The sequence below is a fragment of the Gorilla gorilla genome, chromosome 4, assembly GCF_029281585.2.
Source record: "Gorilla gorilla gorilla isolate KB3781 chromosome 4, NHGRI_mGorGor1-v2.1_pri, whole genome shotgun sequence".
In the NCBI taxonomy this organism is placed as follows: domain Eukaryota; kingdom Metazoa; phylum Chordata; class Mammalia; order Primates; family Hominidae; genus Gorilla; species Gorilla gorilla.
This window is the reverse complement of record NC_073228.2, coordinates 62,794,903-62,813,620: the sequence shown is the minus strand read 5'-3', so window position 1 is coordinate 62,813,620 and position 18,718 is coordinate 62,794,903. Positions and strand designations below refer to the sequence as shown.

The 18,718-nt window shown below is 40.7% G+C and overlaps 1 protein-coding gene and 1 non-coding gene across 3 annotated transcripts in view; both read right to left on the bottom strand.

The window, feature by feature from the left end:
- BLMH (bleomycin hydrolase) overlaps positions 1 to 18,518 on the bottom strand; it is a 43,527-nt gene extending 25,009 nt beyond the window's left edge. For both annotated transcript variants that reach the window (XM_004041991.5, XM_055388607.2), the window contains exons 1-7: positions 18,221 to 18,518; positions 17,724 to 17,921; positions 15,787 to 15,896; positions 14,228 to 14,369; positions 13,232 to 13,320; positions 11,805 to 11,897; positions 719 to 874 (exon numbers count right to left, since the gene is read on the bottom strand). In XM_004041991.5, the coding sequence (XP_004042039.1) occupies positions 719 to 874; positions 11,805 to 11,897; positions 13,232 to 13,320; positions 14,228 to 14,369; positions 15,787 to 15,896; positions 17,724 to 17,921; positions 18,221 to 18,233 (801 nt within the window). In that variant the 5' untranslated portion in view covers positions 18,234 to 18,518. The remainder of the gene's footprint in view (positions 1 to 718; positions 875 to 11,804; positions 11,898 to 13,231; positions 13,321 to 14,227; positions 14,370 to 15,786; positions 15,897 to 17,723; positions 17,922 to 18,220) is intronic.
- LOC115934771 (U6 spliceosomal RNA) lies at positions 14,494 to 14,600 on the bottom strand. Its single transcript, XR_004070526.2, has one exon. It is a non-coding gene; the product is annotated as a U6 spliceosomal RNA (small nuclear RNA).
- Positions 18,519 to 18,718: the final 200 nt, after the last annotated feature.

The window sequence follows — 18,718 nt, the reverse complement described above, 5'->3', positions numbered from 1 at the left end:
GCTTGGCTAATTTTTGTATTTTTAGTAGAGACGGAGTTTCACCATGTTGGCCAGGCTGGTCTCGAACTCCCGAACTCAGGTGATCCACTCACCACAGCCTCCCAGTGTGCTGGGATTACAGGCATGAGCCACCGCACCCGGCCCTCAAAACTCATTCTGAAAAATAACATGCACTGAGTAAGAAAAATTGGAGAGCTAATCACAAGGCCCCTGTTCTCAAGTTACAAGACAGGCATCTGCTTGGAAGAGGATCAAGAAGCCAATAAAAGGAAGAGGCTCTGATCATCCTACTAGGCAGATGAGGAAGACCTAAAGGGAACAGGAAAAACTAAGATTACTCCCTTCAACAAGAGAGTTCCCCGAGGGGACCTCAGTGCAAAAGTGCTCTGAATCCACGATAAGAAATACCCAACACACTTTCATTGTTTTGCACTTGAGAATGATTCTGGTCCTATACAGGGGCGCATGTGGGAATTAAAATGACTGCTGGCTTACAGTTTAAAAAGTCTCTGAAGAGGAACATTGTGGAAAAGCTGATAAATCTTGGCACCACCAACTTCATTAGCTGCATAAAATACTTCAGAGTAAGTGGGGAAAAATGTTTGTTTGCTGTCTAGTTTGATACTCATACATGCTAACCAAGAATCTTATACAATTCCCTGTGGTTAACAGCCATTTGAAAGTAAACAGCCAGTGACTACCAGTGCCATTCACCAACCTTATCTTCCATATTGAAGAGTGGCTTGACATGTTCCCTGTAAAACTCCAAGGGTGTTATGGGGCCAATTTTCTGATAATTTTTATCTTTGTCTCGATATTCCCAGGTGAATGTCTCTGGTGGATTACCCAAACAGATGCACACCACTCGGAATATCTGGAAGAGAGGAGGAGGAGGAAAGGAGAGCAATGGTTAGGGGGAAATGTTATTTTTTTCACCTCTTCATTTTCCTTAAGCTTAGGAAACACAAAAGTTAGTGGCTAAATTCAAGCTAAAAATTTCACAAGAAATCTAATACTGCGTCAAAAACTGGAAAGCCGATGTCTGAGATTTGGTATCAGTCAACTTATGAGTTCTCAAATAAACACTGTGAACAATGCAATTCTGAAATGTTAACATTTAGTGCTTAGTACTTGTCCTGAAAATTTAAACTTCCTTAGCCAAGAATCTGTCTACCATTGATATCCAGCAAGATCTGAGTTGCTGCTCTGCTGATTATTTTTCAAGTAACCAAAAAATGACAAATTTTGTAAATGGATTTCCTTCCCTTTATACATTGATGTTTTCCTTATTACAGCAGGGGTCTCTAGTCATAGGAAAGTAACTAATTTTTCAGCTGGAGTTGGATGACAATGCCTGTTAAAAGTATTATTAGAAAAGGAGGGCCAGGTGCAGTGGTTCATGCCTGTAATCCCAGTACTTTGGGAAGCTGAGGTTGGAGGATCCCTTGAACCCAGGAGTTCAAGACCAGCCTGGATAACATAGTGAAACCTCATCTTAAAAAAGAAAAAAATTAGCTGGACGTGGTGGCTCATGCCTGTACTCCCAGGTGCTCAAGAGGCTGAGGAGGGAGGATCGCTTGAGCCCAGGAGGCAGAAGCTTCAGTGAGCCATGATTGTGCCACTACACTCCAGCCTGGGTGACAGAGCAAGACCCTATCTCAAAAAATACAAAAATTAGGGGCACATGTTCTCAGGATCTCCTGAGGGCTGAGTCATGGTTTAAAAAAAAAAAAAAAAAAGTACAAAAACTAGCCAGGTGTGGTGGCCTGCGCCTGTGGTCACGGCTACTCAGGAGGCTGAGGTGGGGTGACCACTTGAGCCCAGGAGGCAGAGGTTGCAGTGAGTTGAGATCACACCACTGCACTCCAGCCTGAGTGACAGAGTGAGGACCCTGTCTCAAAAATAAAAAGAAGAGGAGTGACTTTTAGTAATAAGGTATAATTTTTTGGGTTGTGAGACAACATATTTTCTAACGATGTCACAACACCTTCAAGTTAACATCATTACAATCCAAGGATATACTTTATATTATTTTCATTTTATAGAAATGCAAAAACAAGGCTGGGCGCAGTGGCTCACGCCTGTAATCTCAGCACTTTGGGAGGCTGAGGCAGGTGGATCATGAGGTCAGGAGTTTGAGACCAGCCTGGCCAACATGGTGAAACCCTGTCTTTACTAAAGATACAAAACAAAACAAAACAAAACAAAAAAACTAGCTGGGCATGGTGGTGTGTACCTATAATCCCAGCTACTCGGGAGGCTGAGGCAGGAGAATCCCTTGAACCCAGGAGGCACAGGTTGCAGTAAGCCGAGATCATGCCATTGCACTCTGGCCTGGGGGACGGGGCGAGACTCCATCTCAAAAAAAAAAGAAAGCAATGCAAAAATAGAAAAAGAGATACACCCTGCACAAGGACAGAATAAAGAAAATATTTTATCTTCTATATCAAATGTCCTTGTCTTTTTAAAAACATAACACTATGATCTGCCTATCCCTTTTGCACCCACAGTCACCACCCTGATCCAATCATCTATTACCTGCATTATTTATACTACACATTTGTATCCGTTATCACATTCAACAGAAACAGATTTTATATTTACCAAGTGTGCCTATATTGTGCTAGATACTATGTATTTGCTAGGTCCACGTAATTCTCATAATACCCTCTCAAGGTATATTTCCCTCCACTTCCCCTTCACCTTTTTTTTTAAATCAGAGATTGAGACACAAAGAAACCAAGTAATTTACTTAAGGTCACACAGCCAGCAAGTGGAAAACCACAATCTAAACTGAGGTCACATGCTGTCAACAACAACAACAACAACAACAACAAAGTATTGCTCCTTGGCTATAGGATTTAAAAAGGGAAGATGTACTGACCGTCTACTTTGCTGTACTATCTTTCACTACCATATTTCTTAAGCCTCTCAACAAAGATGGTGGATATTATCCCCCTTTTACAGATAAGGATATCAAGGTTCAGGGAAATAAATCACTTTCCTGAAGTCATAGAGCCAGTAAATGGCAGAATTAGGATTTGAACTTAGGGCTGACTTTAATATGCTGTTTCCAAAACTCCACCTATTTACCATTTACTGTAACTTTCTAGATTTCATATAACTTGTCTCCCATAAAAGATTATACACTTCTTAAAGATAAGAACCAGATCATGGATATTTTGTGTCCTTTATAGCATCTAGCAGTGCTGGCGACATGACACAGATACACCAGTTGATCTGAACATTGTTCCATTCTCCATATCACCACAGGAGAATTTGAAAAGCACTACTTTTCTCAACTCACGTCCCTGTTGAAGATCCAATGTTTCCCTATTACCTCCCACAACAAATCCAAACTCCGTGACCTAATTCCTTTTTCTTACTTTTTAACTTAGGCAAAACATATGTTAAGTGTGTAAAACACACTAACAATTCGTTTTTTAAAAACATACATATATATACCCATGTAACCATCATTCATATCAATATACATAACATTTCCAGGCTCTGGAGGTTCTCTGGCTCCTTTGCTGTTAAGTAACCCACAACTTCCACCAGATAACCACTGTTTTTACTTTGTAACCATTGATTAGTTTTGCCTGTCCTTTAACTTCGTATAAAAGTATTCATAGAACATATTATCTTTTGTGTCTGGCTTCCTTTGGCTGACATGTCTGTGAGATTCACACACATTGCTGTGTATATGAGCAATTTGTTCACTGCTGTGATTCTATCTTAACAGAAGCAAGTTAACTTAGAGAAGAAGTTATGCTTGCCTGTCATTTTGTTTTGTTCTGTTTTCCAAGAGAGAACCTTCCTTTATTAAGATTTACTGTGTGTGTTATGAGCCTGAACATCTAGTCATTAAACCATCTCTCTTTTAACATTATATGCTTCTCAAGTTGGTTTCTACCACAGAAAGGAGGCAGAGTATCACATACGCAACTGTAATTGAGTTACTCTAGCCAAGGATTAATGAGCTCTGTTTGGGATTCACATTCATTTTGTATTTACTCAGTGCCAAGGCTACAAATGACAACTTTAGGCATCTGTCATTATGAAGAAGACATTGCCACTGGTAACTATGGTCAAGTCAATGACAACGAAGGTGTACAGTCAGAACATACTTAGATTAGAAAGGTTTTAAAGACCTAAATGATGTGTATTTTCAACTAGTAACTACTGTTACATGTGTATCTACATGTAGTAGTGGAACCATTTCAATCAATTCTCAGTTATCCAACGGTGGTAAATTCAGCTCAGCCAGGCCCTGGCCAAAAAAGGAGAGGCAATGCCAGGCCCAACTAAGATGAAGATAACTAAGTGAATTTCTGGTTACTTTTAAACATATTCTAAAGATAAATACAAATGTTTTACACTATAATTTGCAAAATACCTTATTATGTACTTGACTCCCTGTTTAAAGTAAAAAGTGTTAAATTCCTCCTTCTCCCAAATACATTAGAGGAAATATGCATTTCTGCTATCTAAATGAATTCTATAGTGAGTCCTTTTATAAAACAATGCTTATGCCCTTCACATATATTTTATAAATCTGAATTTTAATAAAAATATAATTAAGGCATAAATAAGGATAAGGGTGATATTTCTTTCTTTTAGATTCTAGTAAAACTTTGTAACTTGAGACATGTTGCATTGTTTTATACTATTTGTTTACCATGACTATAAATTATCCAAAGTCATTAATATTTAAGTCAGTCTGTAACACTTTGGAAGGAATATCTGACTCTGAGCCAAATAACAATAGTTAATTAAATAAGCTCTCATTAAAAAAAAAATGCTCCAAAGAATAATTTCCATGGTCTCTGATACTATATTTTCTTGATAAGAGACTCTGCAGTTCTGAAATAACATTCCCTGGGCAGTGAGCTTTAGATATCCAACTCTGCTCTCTGGTGGGCAACACTGGAGTGTCACCTGCTTCTCACAAGATCTACTTGGCATCCAGGACAAAAAGATACTGAACAGTGAACACAAGAGATTATACAGAATTGAGTAAAATAAGAGTACAACCATATCCCTCAGAATATAATTACACATTAAATTAATATTAAAACCAACAATTAGCCCATTTAGGGAAATGTATTTGTGACTTTAATTGAAATTGCTCACTTCCCATCCCAGTACTTCACATCTTTTTTCCTTTACTTTTCTCCATTGCACTTATCTTCTGGCATATTATACTTCTTATACACTTTGTCTTTCCCTACTAGAATATCAACTACACAAAGATAGGTATTCTTTTCTGTGTTGTTCACTGTTCAATCTCCAATGCCTAGAATAGTGTCAGATACATATGTTAAGAAATATTTACCGAACACATGACTTTTTTTGTAGGGGGGGAGCGGGGGACAGAGCCTCACTCTGTCACCCAGGCTGGAATGCGGTGGCACGATCTCGGCTCACTGCAACCTCTGCCTCCCAGGTTCAAGCATTTCTCATGCCTCAGCCTCCCAAGTAGCAGTGATTACAGGCATGCACCACCATGCCTGGCTAATTTTTTGTATTTTCAGTAGAGACAGGGTTTTGCCATGTTGGCCAGGCTGGTCTTGAACTCCTGGCCTCAAGTGATCTGCCTGCCTCCCAGAGTGCTGGGATTATAGGCGTAAGCCGCCACATCCAGCCCCACATCTAGCCCCAAGCACTTTTGTCATTTCAAACCAAATTTAGAACCAATCTGATCAAGGGGGTGGACTTGGAATATGGGCTTTCCAAAATGCTGGAAAGCTGAAGGCAAAGATATACACGGCTCAATGACACCTGGCAACTGATTCTGCTTTTCCTCAACTCCTCAAACGAATAATGATGTGATCCTATTAATTCTAAATCTGGTTTAAAAAGAACAGAAGCAGCCAATGTTTCTAATTATTCCCTTAAATATAGATTACTGAGAAAGGTCCCCTAAAATTGTGATATGAGTCCCAGAGTATAAAGGGCAGCCTGCCCAAAATTGAGCTAAATTTTTTGATTGATGGAGACCCTTTGCTTGTCCCCTGGGGGCAGGTGTATGTCAAGGGAAGCTACACTGAGTGCATCTGTACTTGCCTCTTGGGGCCATTTGTCTTCTGATTAAGATTTTATATCTTTAGCTAATTAAATAGAGAATTTAAACTAACCTAAAACAATGTGGATTATATATAGTCCCTTTCTAGCAACCTATAACTAGAAAAACTGCAGCTGGTGCCAGAAAGGTCCAAGCCCTATTTCCAGTTTAAATATATTTCATAAGAAGGTGAATTATAAAGAAGGGTCCTACCTCTCAAGTCTCATTTTATAAAGGAGCTCCATTGTAACTGATCTCTAAAAATATTTTCAGGCCAGATGCAGTGGCTCATGCCTGTAATCCCAGCATGTTGGGAGGCTGAGGTGGGAGGATAACTTGAGCCTGGGAGGTTGAGGCTGCAGTGAGCTGTGATCGTAACACTGCACTCCAGCCTGGGCAACAGAGCAAGATACTATCTCAAAAAAATAAAAAAACAAATCTCCCTAGTGGAGAGATCTGTTTATTTTAAATGACTTGCTGAAGTGTAGCATGGTAAAAGAAACAGAATCAGGAGAGAAAGGTAAAAGAATGAGATGTGAAATAAGGGGAAAGAATGTGTAGATCCCAATTTAAAGACAAATAATATGGGCCTTAGTTAATTCCCACGCCCATGACAGACATGAAGTGAGAGGAAGAAGGAAAGATGCAGCAGTTGAGAGTCAGTCATAAATCTTAGAAGCGTGAGAACCTTCAACAGTTTTTAAGGCAGCTACAGGCAGACACAGAATGAAGGAGAGGTTAGAACAGTAAGGTAGTTTGAAGATAACAACCAAATTACTTGAAAGAGAGCAAAACTTCATATAATTCTTCTGCTTAAAAATCTTCCTGACTTCTCATTGCCTATTGAATTGGGGCAAACTCTCATGCTAATATTCTAAGTTCTTATTATCTGTGTCTAATTTTACCTTTCCACTGTTAAGGCTAGAAGATTTCAGTGCTTGAAACCACTGCAGAAGAGACAGAATCTTAGTCTTCATTTGTATTTGCAATACTGGGTTTTTGAGAAAGTAGTACAGTAAAGTCTAAGGCACTGTAAAAAATATTAGTTACTTCTATTGTATAAAAATGCAAAACCCTACAATCATTTACCCCAACTTCTTTTTATTTTTTTAAGAGACAGGGTGTCCCTCTGTCACCCAGGCTGGAGTGCAGGGGTGTAGTCACAGCTCACTGCAGCCTTGAACTCCTGGGCTCAAGTGATCTTCTCACCTCAGCCTACCATGTAGCTAGAATTACAGGCACGCATCACCATATCCAGCTAATTTTTTCATTTTCTTGTAGAGATGGGGTCTCTCTGTGTTGGCCAGGCTGGTCTCAAGTTCCTGTGCTCAAGTGATCCTCCTGCCTTGGCCTCCCAAGGCACTGGGATTATAGACATTAGCCACCATGCACAGCCTACCCCAACTTTTTTTAGTTTTACTGATGGAGAAAGTAGTCTCAAAGGTAAAACGACCTATTGATCAAAGAATAGAATGGTCATAAGAACACTAAAGCAGTCACAGAAAACAGCTCAACTTTGAAAAAAGTTCAGTGCTGTGGGTAAATGAGCTAGTTATAGGAGAGAAGGAGTAAGGAACCTACCTTAGTGACTGTTTATTCACTGTTTATTCACAGAGGAAGAAGAGAAGGGAAGACAGCTGTCTACTACTTGCTGGCAGGGAATGAAAGAAGGGCAAAGATCTGTGTTTTTTTTGTCGTTTCTTTGTTGTTGTTTTTTTAAAGTAAAACACCTAAGCAGGCAGAAAAGCAGATGCCTTCTGGAGGCATTAAATATGTTTTCGGGCACAGAAAGACATAAAAAGATACACTCTAAAGTATGTGCACTTCTGTGATGTTAAAGAGAATGAACTCATATAGATGATAACTAATAGTTAAATAATGATCTTGAGATTACTTCTAGAGGTGTTTATATCAAAGAAAGAAACAGAAATGCGGACTATCTGGCCCCACCCCCACACCTACTAGATCAATCTGCATTTTAACAAGATCCCAAGGTGATTCATGTGCACATTAAAGTCTGATGGCACTACTTTAGACCACATCTATTCTTTCCCTCTTCCAAAACCTTGCTTCTTCAATTATTACTTCTCTCATTCACACCTGCTATCCTTTTCTACACATTGGTTCCCTCACACTGCCCTAATTGCCAAAAAGCCTTCTTTCCTATCTGTAAGTTCACCCTTCAAGATTCCAGGACGTTATCCCAAAACTTTTCCTCGTCCTCCACATCCAATTCATCAGCAAGTCCTGACAGCTTCACTTCCAAAATACACCCAGAAAAATTTTTTGTTTCTGAGATGTGGTCTCGCTCTGTCACTCAAGCTGGAGTGCAGTGGTGACAATCATAGCTCACTGCAGCCTGGAATTCCTGGGCACAAGTGATCCTCCACCTCAACCTCCTCCTAGCATATGCCACCACATCTGAATATTTTATATACTTGATGTTAAAAATATATTTTTTAATCGAAGATGTCTTTAAAATAAAAATACAGATAACTAGGTTCTATTCCAGGGAAACTGACTTTGTGGGTCTGGGACAAGTTAGGCCTATATATTGTTTTTAATAGCTGACAGCCACTGCTATAGAATTTCCTAAGTCAATCATAAAGGCTTCTTTTCCCTTTTTGTGACACTGACAAATATTGGTTTTGGTCTTTGATTGACTGATCGATTGATTTTAGAAATGAGGTCTCACTATGTTGTCCAGGTAGCACTTGAACTCCTGGGCTTCTGGACTCAAGTGATCTGCCTTAGCCTCCCAAGTAGCTGGCACTACAAGTGTTACCACCATGCCTGGCTATGTTTTGCTTTTTAACAGACAAGGTTTTTTTTTTTTTTTTTTTTTGAGACAGAGCCTTGCTCTGTCACCCAGGCTGGACTGCAGTGGCACAATTTTGGTCTCCACCACCTGCGGGGTTCTGGTGATTCTTGTGTCTCAGCTGCCCAAGCAGCTGACATTACAGGCATGCACCACCATGCCCAGATATTTTTTTCGTATTTTAGTAGAGACGGGGTTTTGCCATGTTGGCCAGGCTGGTCTTGAACTCCTGGCCTCAAGTGATCCATCTGCCTTGACCTCCCAAAGTGCTGGGATTATAGGCATGAGCCACTGCGCCCAACTGAGAGTACATTAATAATCTTAAGGGGATCTGCAGGCTAAAAAAATGGACACTGAGATAACATTGCAATAGAGGTAACTACACATCTCCAAAACAGATCTGCCTTGCCTGTCATCTCAAAAGGCAGCCTGCGTCTCACTTCTCAGTAAGAATGCCTTTAGCATAAACACATTTTATTCAAAGCTATCTGAGCTTCATGGCTGTTGATTAAGCCATCATTTTGACTTGCCTACAAGGTTACACAAATCGTAGGTACTAATTTGGGGCTTTAAAACTGCAGCTAGACTCTTCATTACCAAAGAGTCAGGTTCAATGAAAAGAAGTCATTTGGGGGATTGTAAAAATTTTAAAACCTTATACACAGGGCCAGGTATGGTGGCTCACACTTTATAATATGCACAATCTTTGGGAGGCTAAGGTGGGAGGACTGCTTGAGCCCAGGTGGTGGAGATCGGCCTGGGAAACATAGTGAGACTGAATCTCTACACAATTTTTTAAATAAATGAGCTGGGCATGGTGGCATGCACCTGTAGTCCCAGCTACTTGGGTGGCTGAAGCAGCACTTGAGCCCAGGAGTTGAAAGTTACAGTAAGCTATGACTGCGCCTCTACACTCCAGCTTGGGCAACAAAGCGAGACTCTGTCTCTAAGGGGGAAAAAACCCTTACACACAGAATTCTGTAGTAAATAGTTTAGGTAGAATCATTAAGTAAATAATCCTATAAAACATTCATACTCAGGATTTGGTAAAGTTGGATCTACTATTTCTCTGAGGCAGGAGTAGGGGAGGAAAAAAATATGTGAAACATATCTGCCCTAATTCTTACCAGCCAATTACCATGCTCTACCAATGATGAGGACATCAATCTTAGACACATCATTAGTTCAAAGATCATTAAAGCAAACATTAAAAGCCAAAAGGATGCTTATTATCTACAGCAAGTATTATCTGGGCCCTTTTCCACAACTGTTTGCAGAACCTTCATTCCTACTATACCTCCATCTTTTTTTTTTTTTTTTTTTTGGAGACGGAGTCTCACTCTGTCGCCAGGCTGGAGTACAGTGGCACAATCTCAGCTCACTGCAAGCTCTGCCTCCTGGGTTCAAGTGATTCCCCTGCCTCAGCCTCCCGAGTAGCTGGGACTACAGGCGCACACCACCACGCCCAGCTAATTATTTGTATTTTAGTAGAGACGGGGTTTCACCATGTTGGTCAGGATGGTCTTGATCTCCTGACCTTATGATCCGCCCATCTTGGCCTCCCAAAGTGCTGAGACTGCAGGCATGAGCCACCGTGCCTGGCCCCCACCATCTTAATCTAACCCTAAATAAAGGCAAATTATGTAGCAGATATAGCCTCTGCAAGACAGTCATTCCAAGCAAGAAGGGAAGAAGTAACATTTACAGAACTCCTGCTATGTGCCAGGCACTATGCCTTGCATGCTTACATTTAATCCTTGATTCCCCAAAAATCCAATAAGGAAAATATTTCAGATCCTGACTGAATCTCAGACAGGTTAAGTAACTTACCTAGGATCATAGACTGTTAAGTAAAAGAGTCAGAATTTAAACCCATGTATGTCTGACTCCAAAGCCTATTTTTTCCTACTATACTAAGATGCCTCTCTTCCGTAAGAATTTAAGAGATAAAAATGAGATTATTTAAATACATTTGGTACATGAAATTTCTGCATTCGTCCAGTCAACAAATACTTAAGAAACAGCTATTGTGCCAAGCACTAGGCTAGACATGTTAAATATGAACTGAGCCTTTAGAGCTTAAGGAACTTGTCCCAGGATATAAAGTAATGAGAAGACTAGAGCTCAGATAGCCTGACTTCAGAGATTACACACTCCACTACTCCACTATGCTGCATCTCCAAGATTTAAAGGAAAACACGAGTGAAGCATTAGTGTTTTCCATCGCAGTGAAAAAAAGTAGGCCATTTTAACTCCATACAGTCTTGAAAGGAAGCCTAATAAAGGGCCTACTGGCTGACAAACGGAAACATTTATTCTTTCCTCAAACCAATTGCAGTTTTATGCATATTCATTCTGGACATGGATAGTATTAATAATAAAGTTTCTTAACTGTCTTGATCATAAATAATATTACCACCTCGTATTTTAGTGCTTTTCACATTTTCAAGAGATACTCTTTCAAGAGCTATCTTCCCTATGAAAGCTTCAGCTCACTGAGCTAGTCACTCCCTCCTCTATGACCACCAAATCAGTTTTTACACATCTAGCATAGGATTTATCATCATTATAGATGTGTTTTCTTTTTCCCAAGAGACTGAGCTCTTAAAGAGCAGTGACTATGTCTTTCTCATCTGTTTCCTCAGTGCCAAACTCATAGAAGGTATTTAATATTTATGAAATGATAAAAGAATGATTATAGAGACCACTAAACTAGGAATTAGAAAATCTAAGTCCAAGTCCTACATTAAAAGGCAAAGTAAGTTTTAAGCTCAGTTTTTTCAGTGTAAAATAAGTAATTTTCAATTCAATTAAACATTCGTTGCCATGACTAAAGCTTCCTAATCATTAGTTTAACAGATGGGAATATTCTGAGAGTTCCTTAGAGGGGTCACAAAAAAATCCAAATTTTGTTATTACCTCCTCCATCATGACGTCCTGTGTGGCCGAGATTTCTCCTTTGGTTGCTCCACTGTGTACCAGGTTCCGCAGTCGTATACAGAATTCTCTCATCTATGATAGAAACTTATTCAGCACTCCAACAGTTACCCGAATTCAACTGTAAATGACTCTCATAGACCAACGCAAGTTCTATTTTGAGGTATAACTCAGGCCAGACCCATGACAGAGTTCATAAAGGCAAATGTGTTTTTCTTCAACTTGTCCACTTAAACACATAGCTAAAAATGCTTTCCATAAGGAGAAAAGGCATAAATTACTTCTCCAAAATACTAGATGGAACTGCTCCTTCTCTGCAAACATCGCATAAAGGTGTTTTATGTGTCTGGGCATGGGGAAAACATGTGATCACATAATGCCTATCACTCAGAAAAAGCAGGAGACAAGATAATTATGCCACTATGTTACTCTCGTAGATTTTTACTTAGAATTTCAATAGCTGTCCATTTTTCCTTCTCTGCCGGCTGACTATGACTATGGTTATGCCAGCCCCCAATAAAATTTTCATTTTTTCATTTCATTTTTTCACCAAGATAAAGGTGAGTCTGAAATTTAACCACAGTGCTAAAGAGGATGTTGCTCTGACTTCAAATGGAATCAAATGCCATACTATTAATGATCTTTTAAGCCTTTGGATAAGAATCCCCAGCATTTCCAGGGTGGAAAATAGTCTACTTCTAATGTTGAGACACATCTATAGTTTATTTTAAAATGTAATCTTTCTCCCAGGGAGATGAAAAATCCAATTTCAGCCTCATGGATTAGGACAGCAGATTCCGGCAACTCCCAGTTCTCAAAAACCATGCCTGGCTAGCAAAGCAGCATCCCTGTAGGAATTATAACTCTCCTCGGGAAAACTGGTTATGCAGAGAAGACACAATGATTCATTAAGATAACTGAAGCAAATAAAAAGCAGTTCAATAACTACAACAAATCTTTAGTGGGTGGATAAACCACATTGATGTGGTCTGGGGAAGTCTCAGAACACAGCACACTCTTTAAGGGAATCTTGCAAATAGTTCTTTTTGGTTTTACTAGCACATAAAGCAGTCCTAGCCCACCTCCACTAGAACCAAGTGAGAGACACAGCACCCTGTGTGCTTGTGGCCAATATTAATTGGACATGGGACTTTATTTCCTAACTATCCCCCTAAGAAAACATTAACATCAACAGAAATAAAAGTGGAAGTTTTTTTAAAAGGAAAAACCCTCTAATATTAATTATTTTTAAAGTTATTAAGTAGCTATATTGCTTTTGACAGACATTGACATTGGTAGTTATCTTGTACACAAACTGTATACACTGAGATATGCAGGAACCCCTTTTAAAAAATAAGTTTGAAGGAAAGTACACTAAACTCAATCCCACCCTGCTTCATATATTGTACCTTGTGATTCAGAATATCATTCATCCTTCTGGTTGCCTCTGTTGTATAAGATTCAGGGAAGCATTTCTTAGGGATAACACCATATTTTTCTAAAAGAAAACAAATTCTAGTGTTAAAGAAGGTAAAAAATTAGAAACCCTGGCAAAAATAGTGATTGTTTCAAAAAATAGGCGATATTTTGCTGGCTTACTTCAGAAAATCTTATACTTCATATTATGAACCAGGGTTTTTTGTTTTTTGTGTTTTTTTTTTTTTTGACAGAGTTTTGCTCTGTCACTCAGGCTGGAGTGCTGTGACACGATCCTGGCCCACTGCAGCCTTGAACTCCCAGGCTTGGCCTCCTGAGTAGCGGCAACTATGGTGCATGATACCATGTGCAGCTATTTGTTTTATTTTCTGTAGAGACAGGGTCCCACTATGTTACCCAGGCTGGTACTGAACTCCTGGGCTTGAGCAATCCTCCTGCCCTGGTCTCCCAAAGTGCTAGGATTACATGCCTGAGCCACCTTACCCAGCCTAAGTAGGTTTTTAATGTGCATATTTATCTGTCTATGTTATCCTTTTTATCTACTATACTTTGTCACTTCTCAGCCTTTTGGTCAAGCTCAAGTGTATCTATCATACTTTTGTAAAGTGCTCAGCATGATGAGATTTCCCCAAAAGATGTTTTGAAGACATTTTAACACAGCTACAGTTTTAATGTGTTGCCGGATTACATCAATGGAGAAGAAAACAATTTTTTCATGGAAAATTAGTTCTCCTTAATACTACCTTTTCTTCTCCAACCCATCCTTCACAGTAGCTTTCTCCTTAATCCTCATTTAAGAAGGCACTTTATAGGTGAGAATGTGAACTAAAGGTCCTTAGAAATAACTATATATCCTTCTTGGAGACCAATTCTACTCTGTACACAACCACCAAAGAATTGGCCCATGCCTAACTACAGGCTTACTTAATCATGCTGAGTTTCAGTTCCATTAAAGAAAGAACTTTTACCAACAATATTAACAAGCATATCCCATTGGCCACCATCATTTGCAGGGTTCATAAGCAAAAACTGCACCAGCCTCCCATCCTCAGGCTCCTTTCTCTGGGCTGTGTCCACAAAAGCACTCAAGAAGAAATAACAGCGTTCAACCTAAAGAGTAAAGAAAGTTAAATAACATTAAAAGAAAAAAGTGTCAATAATTTTATTGGCATTATCAACAGAATGGGAGTCTTGGAATTACCATGGAATCAACATAATAGTTTTTTTTTCTTTTTAAAAACATGAAACCTTCATGAATTTGCATGTCATCCTTGTATAGAGGCCATGCTAATCTTTTCTGTATCACTCCAGTTTGGGGACTTACGATGCTGAAACAAGCACCATAATAAGTATTTTTAAACTAAAATTGGTAAATAAACATCAGTATCTGACTTCATCAGAATATCTGAAGTTTCTTCTTTTACCTGTGTATGTATCCCAATATATTGTGTATATGTGGACAGTGTTTACATTCCAATGCTAAAACAAAACATTTAATGAACACCTATGTAATATATATTTTATTTACTTATTTATTTTTAGACAGGGTCATGCTCTGTTGCCTAGGCTGGAGTGCAGCGGTGCAATCTCACTGCAGCCTCAACCTCCTGAGCTCAAGCAATCCTCCTACCTCAGCCTCCTGAGTAGCTGGGAGGACAGGTGTGCACCACACATGGCTAATTTTTGTATTTTTTGTAGAGACGGGGTTTCGCCAGGTCCAGACTGGTCTCGAATTCCTGGGCTCAAGCAATCCTCTCACCTCAGCCTCCCAAAGTGCTGGGATTACAGGCATGAGCCACCAAACCAGGTCAGTAATATACATTTTGAAGATTAGGAAATAGAATATGGCCAGGAGTGGTGGCTCACACCTGTGATCCCAGCACTTTGGGAGGCCAAGGCAGGCAGATCACTTGAGGTCAGGAGTTCGAGATCAGTCTGACCAACACGGTGAAATGCTCTGTCTCTACTAAAAATACAAAAATTAGCTGGGCATGGTGGCATGTGCCTGTGATTCCAGCTACTTGGGAGGCTGAGTTGAGAGGATGGCTTGAACCCGGGAGGCAGAGGTTACAGTGAGCCGAGATTGTGCCATAGCCCTCTAGCCCGGGTGGCAGGGTGAGACTGTCTCAAAAAAATAAATAAACAAACAATCAAATAAAATTATTTACTGTTTTTCAGACAAGTTCTTGAGAGGGAAATTAGGTCCTAGAAAAGAACAAATAACCTAAAAAGATGTTAAAAAGGGAGATATATTGAATATTGAATATAAAATTTAAAATTTTAAATAGACAAGCAAGCAGTAAGATGAGTCAGTGAACTTATTTCATTGCCAAAAAATGGCCACCTACCAACCAAAAACAGTTCTGCCTTTGAAAGAGTCAACTTTTGATACTCTGGAAGTCAGAATAAAAGGTGTCTCACCTATTATGAAAGGGCAGGCTATAACTGGAAAAGCAACAAACGAAGAGGCAGTCCCTACCAAGGCTGATATCAATACAAAAAGAATCTTGCCAGATCTGTCCCATACCTTGTCCCAAAAAAACAGGTAAGATTGGCTAAACTCAAATTCTTCAATATTTAATTTTTTCATGAATGGAAGCCTCATAACATTCAGACAAGAAAAGATCCAGCATCGCCCTGAAACAAGAAAACACATCAAGAAATTATGAGTGTTCACATAGACTGCACTGCTCCAACTGTATTTCCCACCAATGAACTCATGACACCATCTGGACAATTCAGAAAGAGTAAATCAGAAAGAGCAGAAAGATTAAAAACAAAACAAGAAAGGTGGTAATTATTATTAGCAATATATATGCAAAGGTTTAATATCTTTAACACAAAAACACTCTTTACGTATCAAATAAAGAATCCATTTTTCAGAGTAATGCCTTCTCCAAATTGTACTCTACTTCAAAATAAATTAACTGAGAGCGCCATTAGAAAAGTCTTTTAAGGTCTTAAATACAGGGAAATTATCTCTTTTCTGAGGGAAAATTCTGAGGGAAAAACTTTGACTTGTATTGGGTATAACTTTTTTACTAATATGAAAATATGTTTATAATACATTGGTAAGTGAAAAAGATAGGTAGCTTACATAACAATGTATAAGGTAGCAATGCATATTAAACACTATTAAACACACACACACACAAATCTTGACAAATATACAGGAAAAATATTTACTTGGTATTTGCAAATATTCTATATTAAACAAAAATAATTTTGTAACAAGAAGAAAACTCTAGTTAACTATAGTGTTTTTTGAAAGTCACTAGTGCCTAGTAGTTCGTCTTTACCTTACATTTACCTGTATGTCACCTCTCTTCTATGTGCTATATATTTCTAGTAGAGGGGATCTGGATGCACTGGTGATGTGAAAACTGCATGAAAATAAACTACACAACTCACATGCTATTTGTATCTTTTGTATGTAAAAGTGACACTGCAAAATGTGTAAGACCTGACCTGTTCCCTAACGCGTCACTGCAATCTAAACTATGTAGGACCACTGTGACATTACTAACTGGATCATCTGTAGCCTGAGAGCCCACACCACTCCAAGCACTTTCTTCTAAAGCAAAACATTAATTATTGTAAGGTCTTGACTTTTTCCTTAACATTTAAAAAATCAACTTTATTCAGGTATAATGTACATACAATAAAATGTACTCACGTTAAATGTGTGCTTTGTGAGTTCTAACCGACTCTAAACAAGCACTGATGTGCTTCCTGTCCATATAGATAGACTGGGGGGTCGTTTTTAAGTACAGAAAGACTTTAAAAAATCCGTTTAGTACAATTTTGTTGTGAGAATGTGCTCCTTATTTAGATTGCTGGATATCCAATCTTTCACTATACCTGTTTTTTCTGAGAGTGGTGCTAGAAAGCAGATAGCAAAACGAGACTTCTTGACCAGCAAGGCATGAGAACAGAACTTTTTTCTGTATTACAAACTGATCTACTTGTGGGAACTGAGCCCATCAGCACATTAGCTTCAGTTGTAACCAAGAAGCATATTTAAAAGTAACATCTGATGACATTTTAATGTAATTACATTGTATCTTTTCTATTTCATAGTATAGGGCCTTCAGGGCATTTCTGGGGAGTCCTCCAAAGATATGAACATTTTCACATTGTTCTGTTTTGTGACCAAGACCATACATCTCCAAGACACGGGCTACAAACCACATAGCATTGGAACATAATATAGTCAATTACACTCAAACGTATACTCATGGACATGTCACTTTTGTACTCTAACCGCATGTACTAACAAGCCACAGAACAGCAAAACAAACCACATGGGTAATGTTCTTAGACCTGCCTGTACCTGTGCCTCATTCTTTACGAATTTACGACCAGTTCTTTCAGTACGAATTTAAGACCACTCTTAAATAAGACACCAAAATGGGACGCTGTCAGGAAGGTCAAGGAAAGTATGGGAGAAGTGGAAGCCCACACCTGAGCTCTTCTGGTTGGTGATTGGCTTGCCCTCCTGGGGCACGGCGTGCTGGAACACATGCTGCGCGCGCTGCACCGTGGCCCGCTTCAGACAGATGTCCAGCAGGTCGTGGGTGGTCCCGACATTCTGGGCAAGTACGAACTGGGGGTCGGAATTCAGTTTCTGTATCAGAGCAGCTACCTTCTCCGAATTCAGTCCTGTTGGGAGACCAAACAGGATTTTAACGCCAAAAAGAGGGGGAAAGGGCTGATCTGGGGCTCCCGCGTCCCGAATCTAACTTCGTAAGCGCATCCTGGGGTGCCCGCTGCAGCGGGGAAACCCATGAGTGGCATCCTCCTCCAAGGAGCTGTCTCCCTCCAGGCCGCTCCAGCCTGCCCCGAAAGCTCCCTCCCCGCCATCGCCAAGGGTCCCAGCCCCCGGCCTTCCCCGCCGCCGGGCCTCACGGGGACCGCGGAGCTCCTCCAGAGGACCGCGGCGGGGGACGGCGGCACCTCACCCGAGCTGCTCATGGCGCCCACGCTGCCCGGCGGGGTAACGGTAGCTTCCAGGGTCCTTGGGCGAGCGCCGGGATTGCGCTGCGGCTCGCTGCCCAGGGGGCCCGACCTGTCTCTCGCACCCGGAGCGCCGGAAAAAGGAAACCGGCTCGGCGGCGGCGGCGGCGGGGAGGCTGAGGCCGGGAGAAACGGGGTCCGCGGAGGGACAAAACTCCCCCCTCGCGTTGCTGAGTCAGCGCCGTCGGGGCTGGCCCCGCCCGGGGGAGGGCCGACGGGGGCGGCCTAGCTGACGCGCCGGGTCCGCCAGCGCCCGGGGGCTGAGGCCGCGCCTGCCCCCGCGCAGGACCGCACAGATGATCTGCGCGCCAGGGCGGCGCCGGCGCCTTCTCCCCCTGGGTTCCCGCCTCCGGGCCGCGCGGGCGCCCTCCCGGGATCAGGCCCGCTCCAAGAAGGGAGGCTGACGGGTTCCCTGTGGGCCCAGACCCCAAGTACTCTAGCAT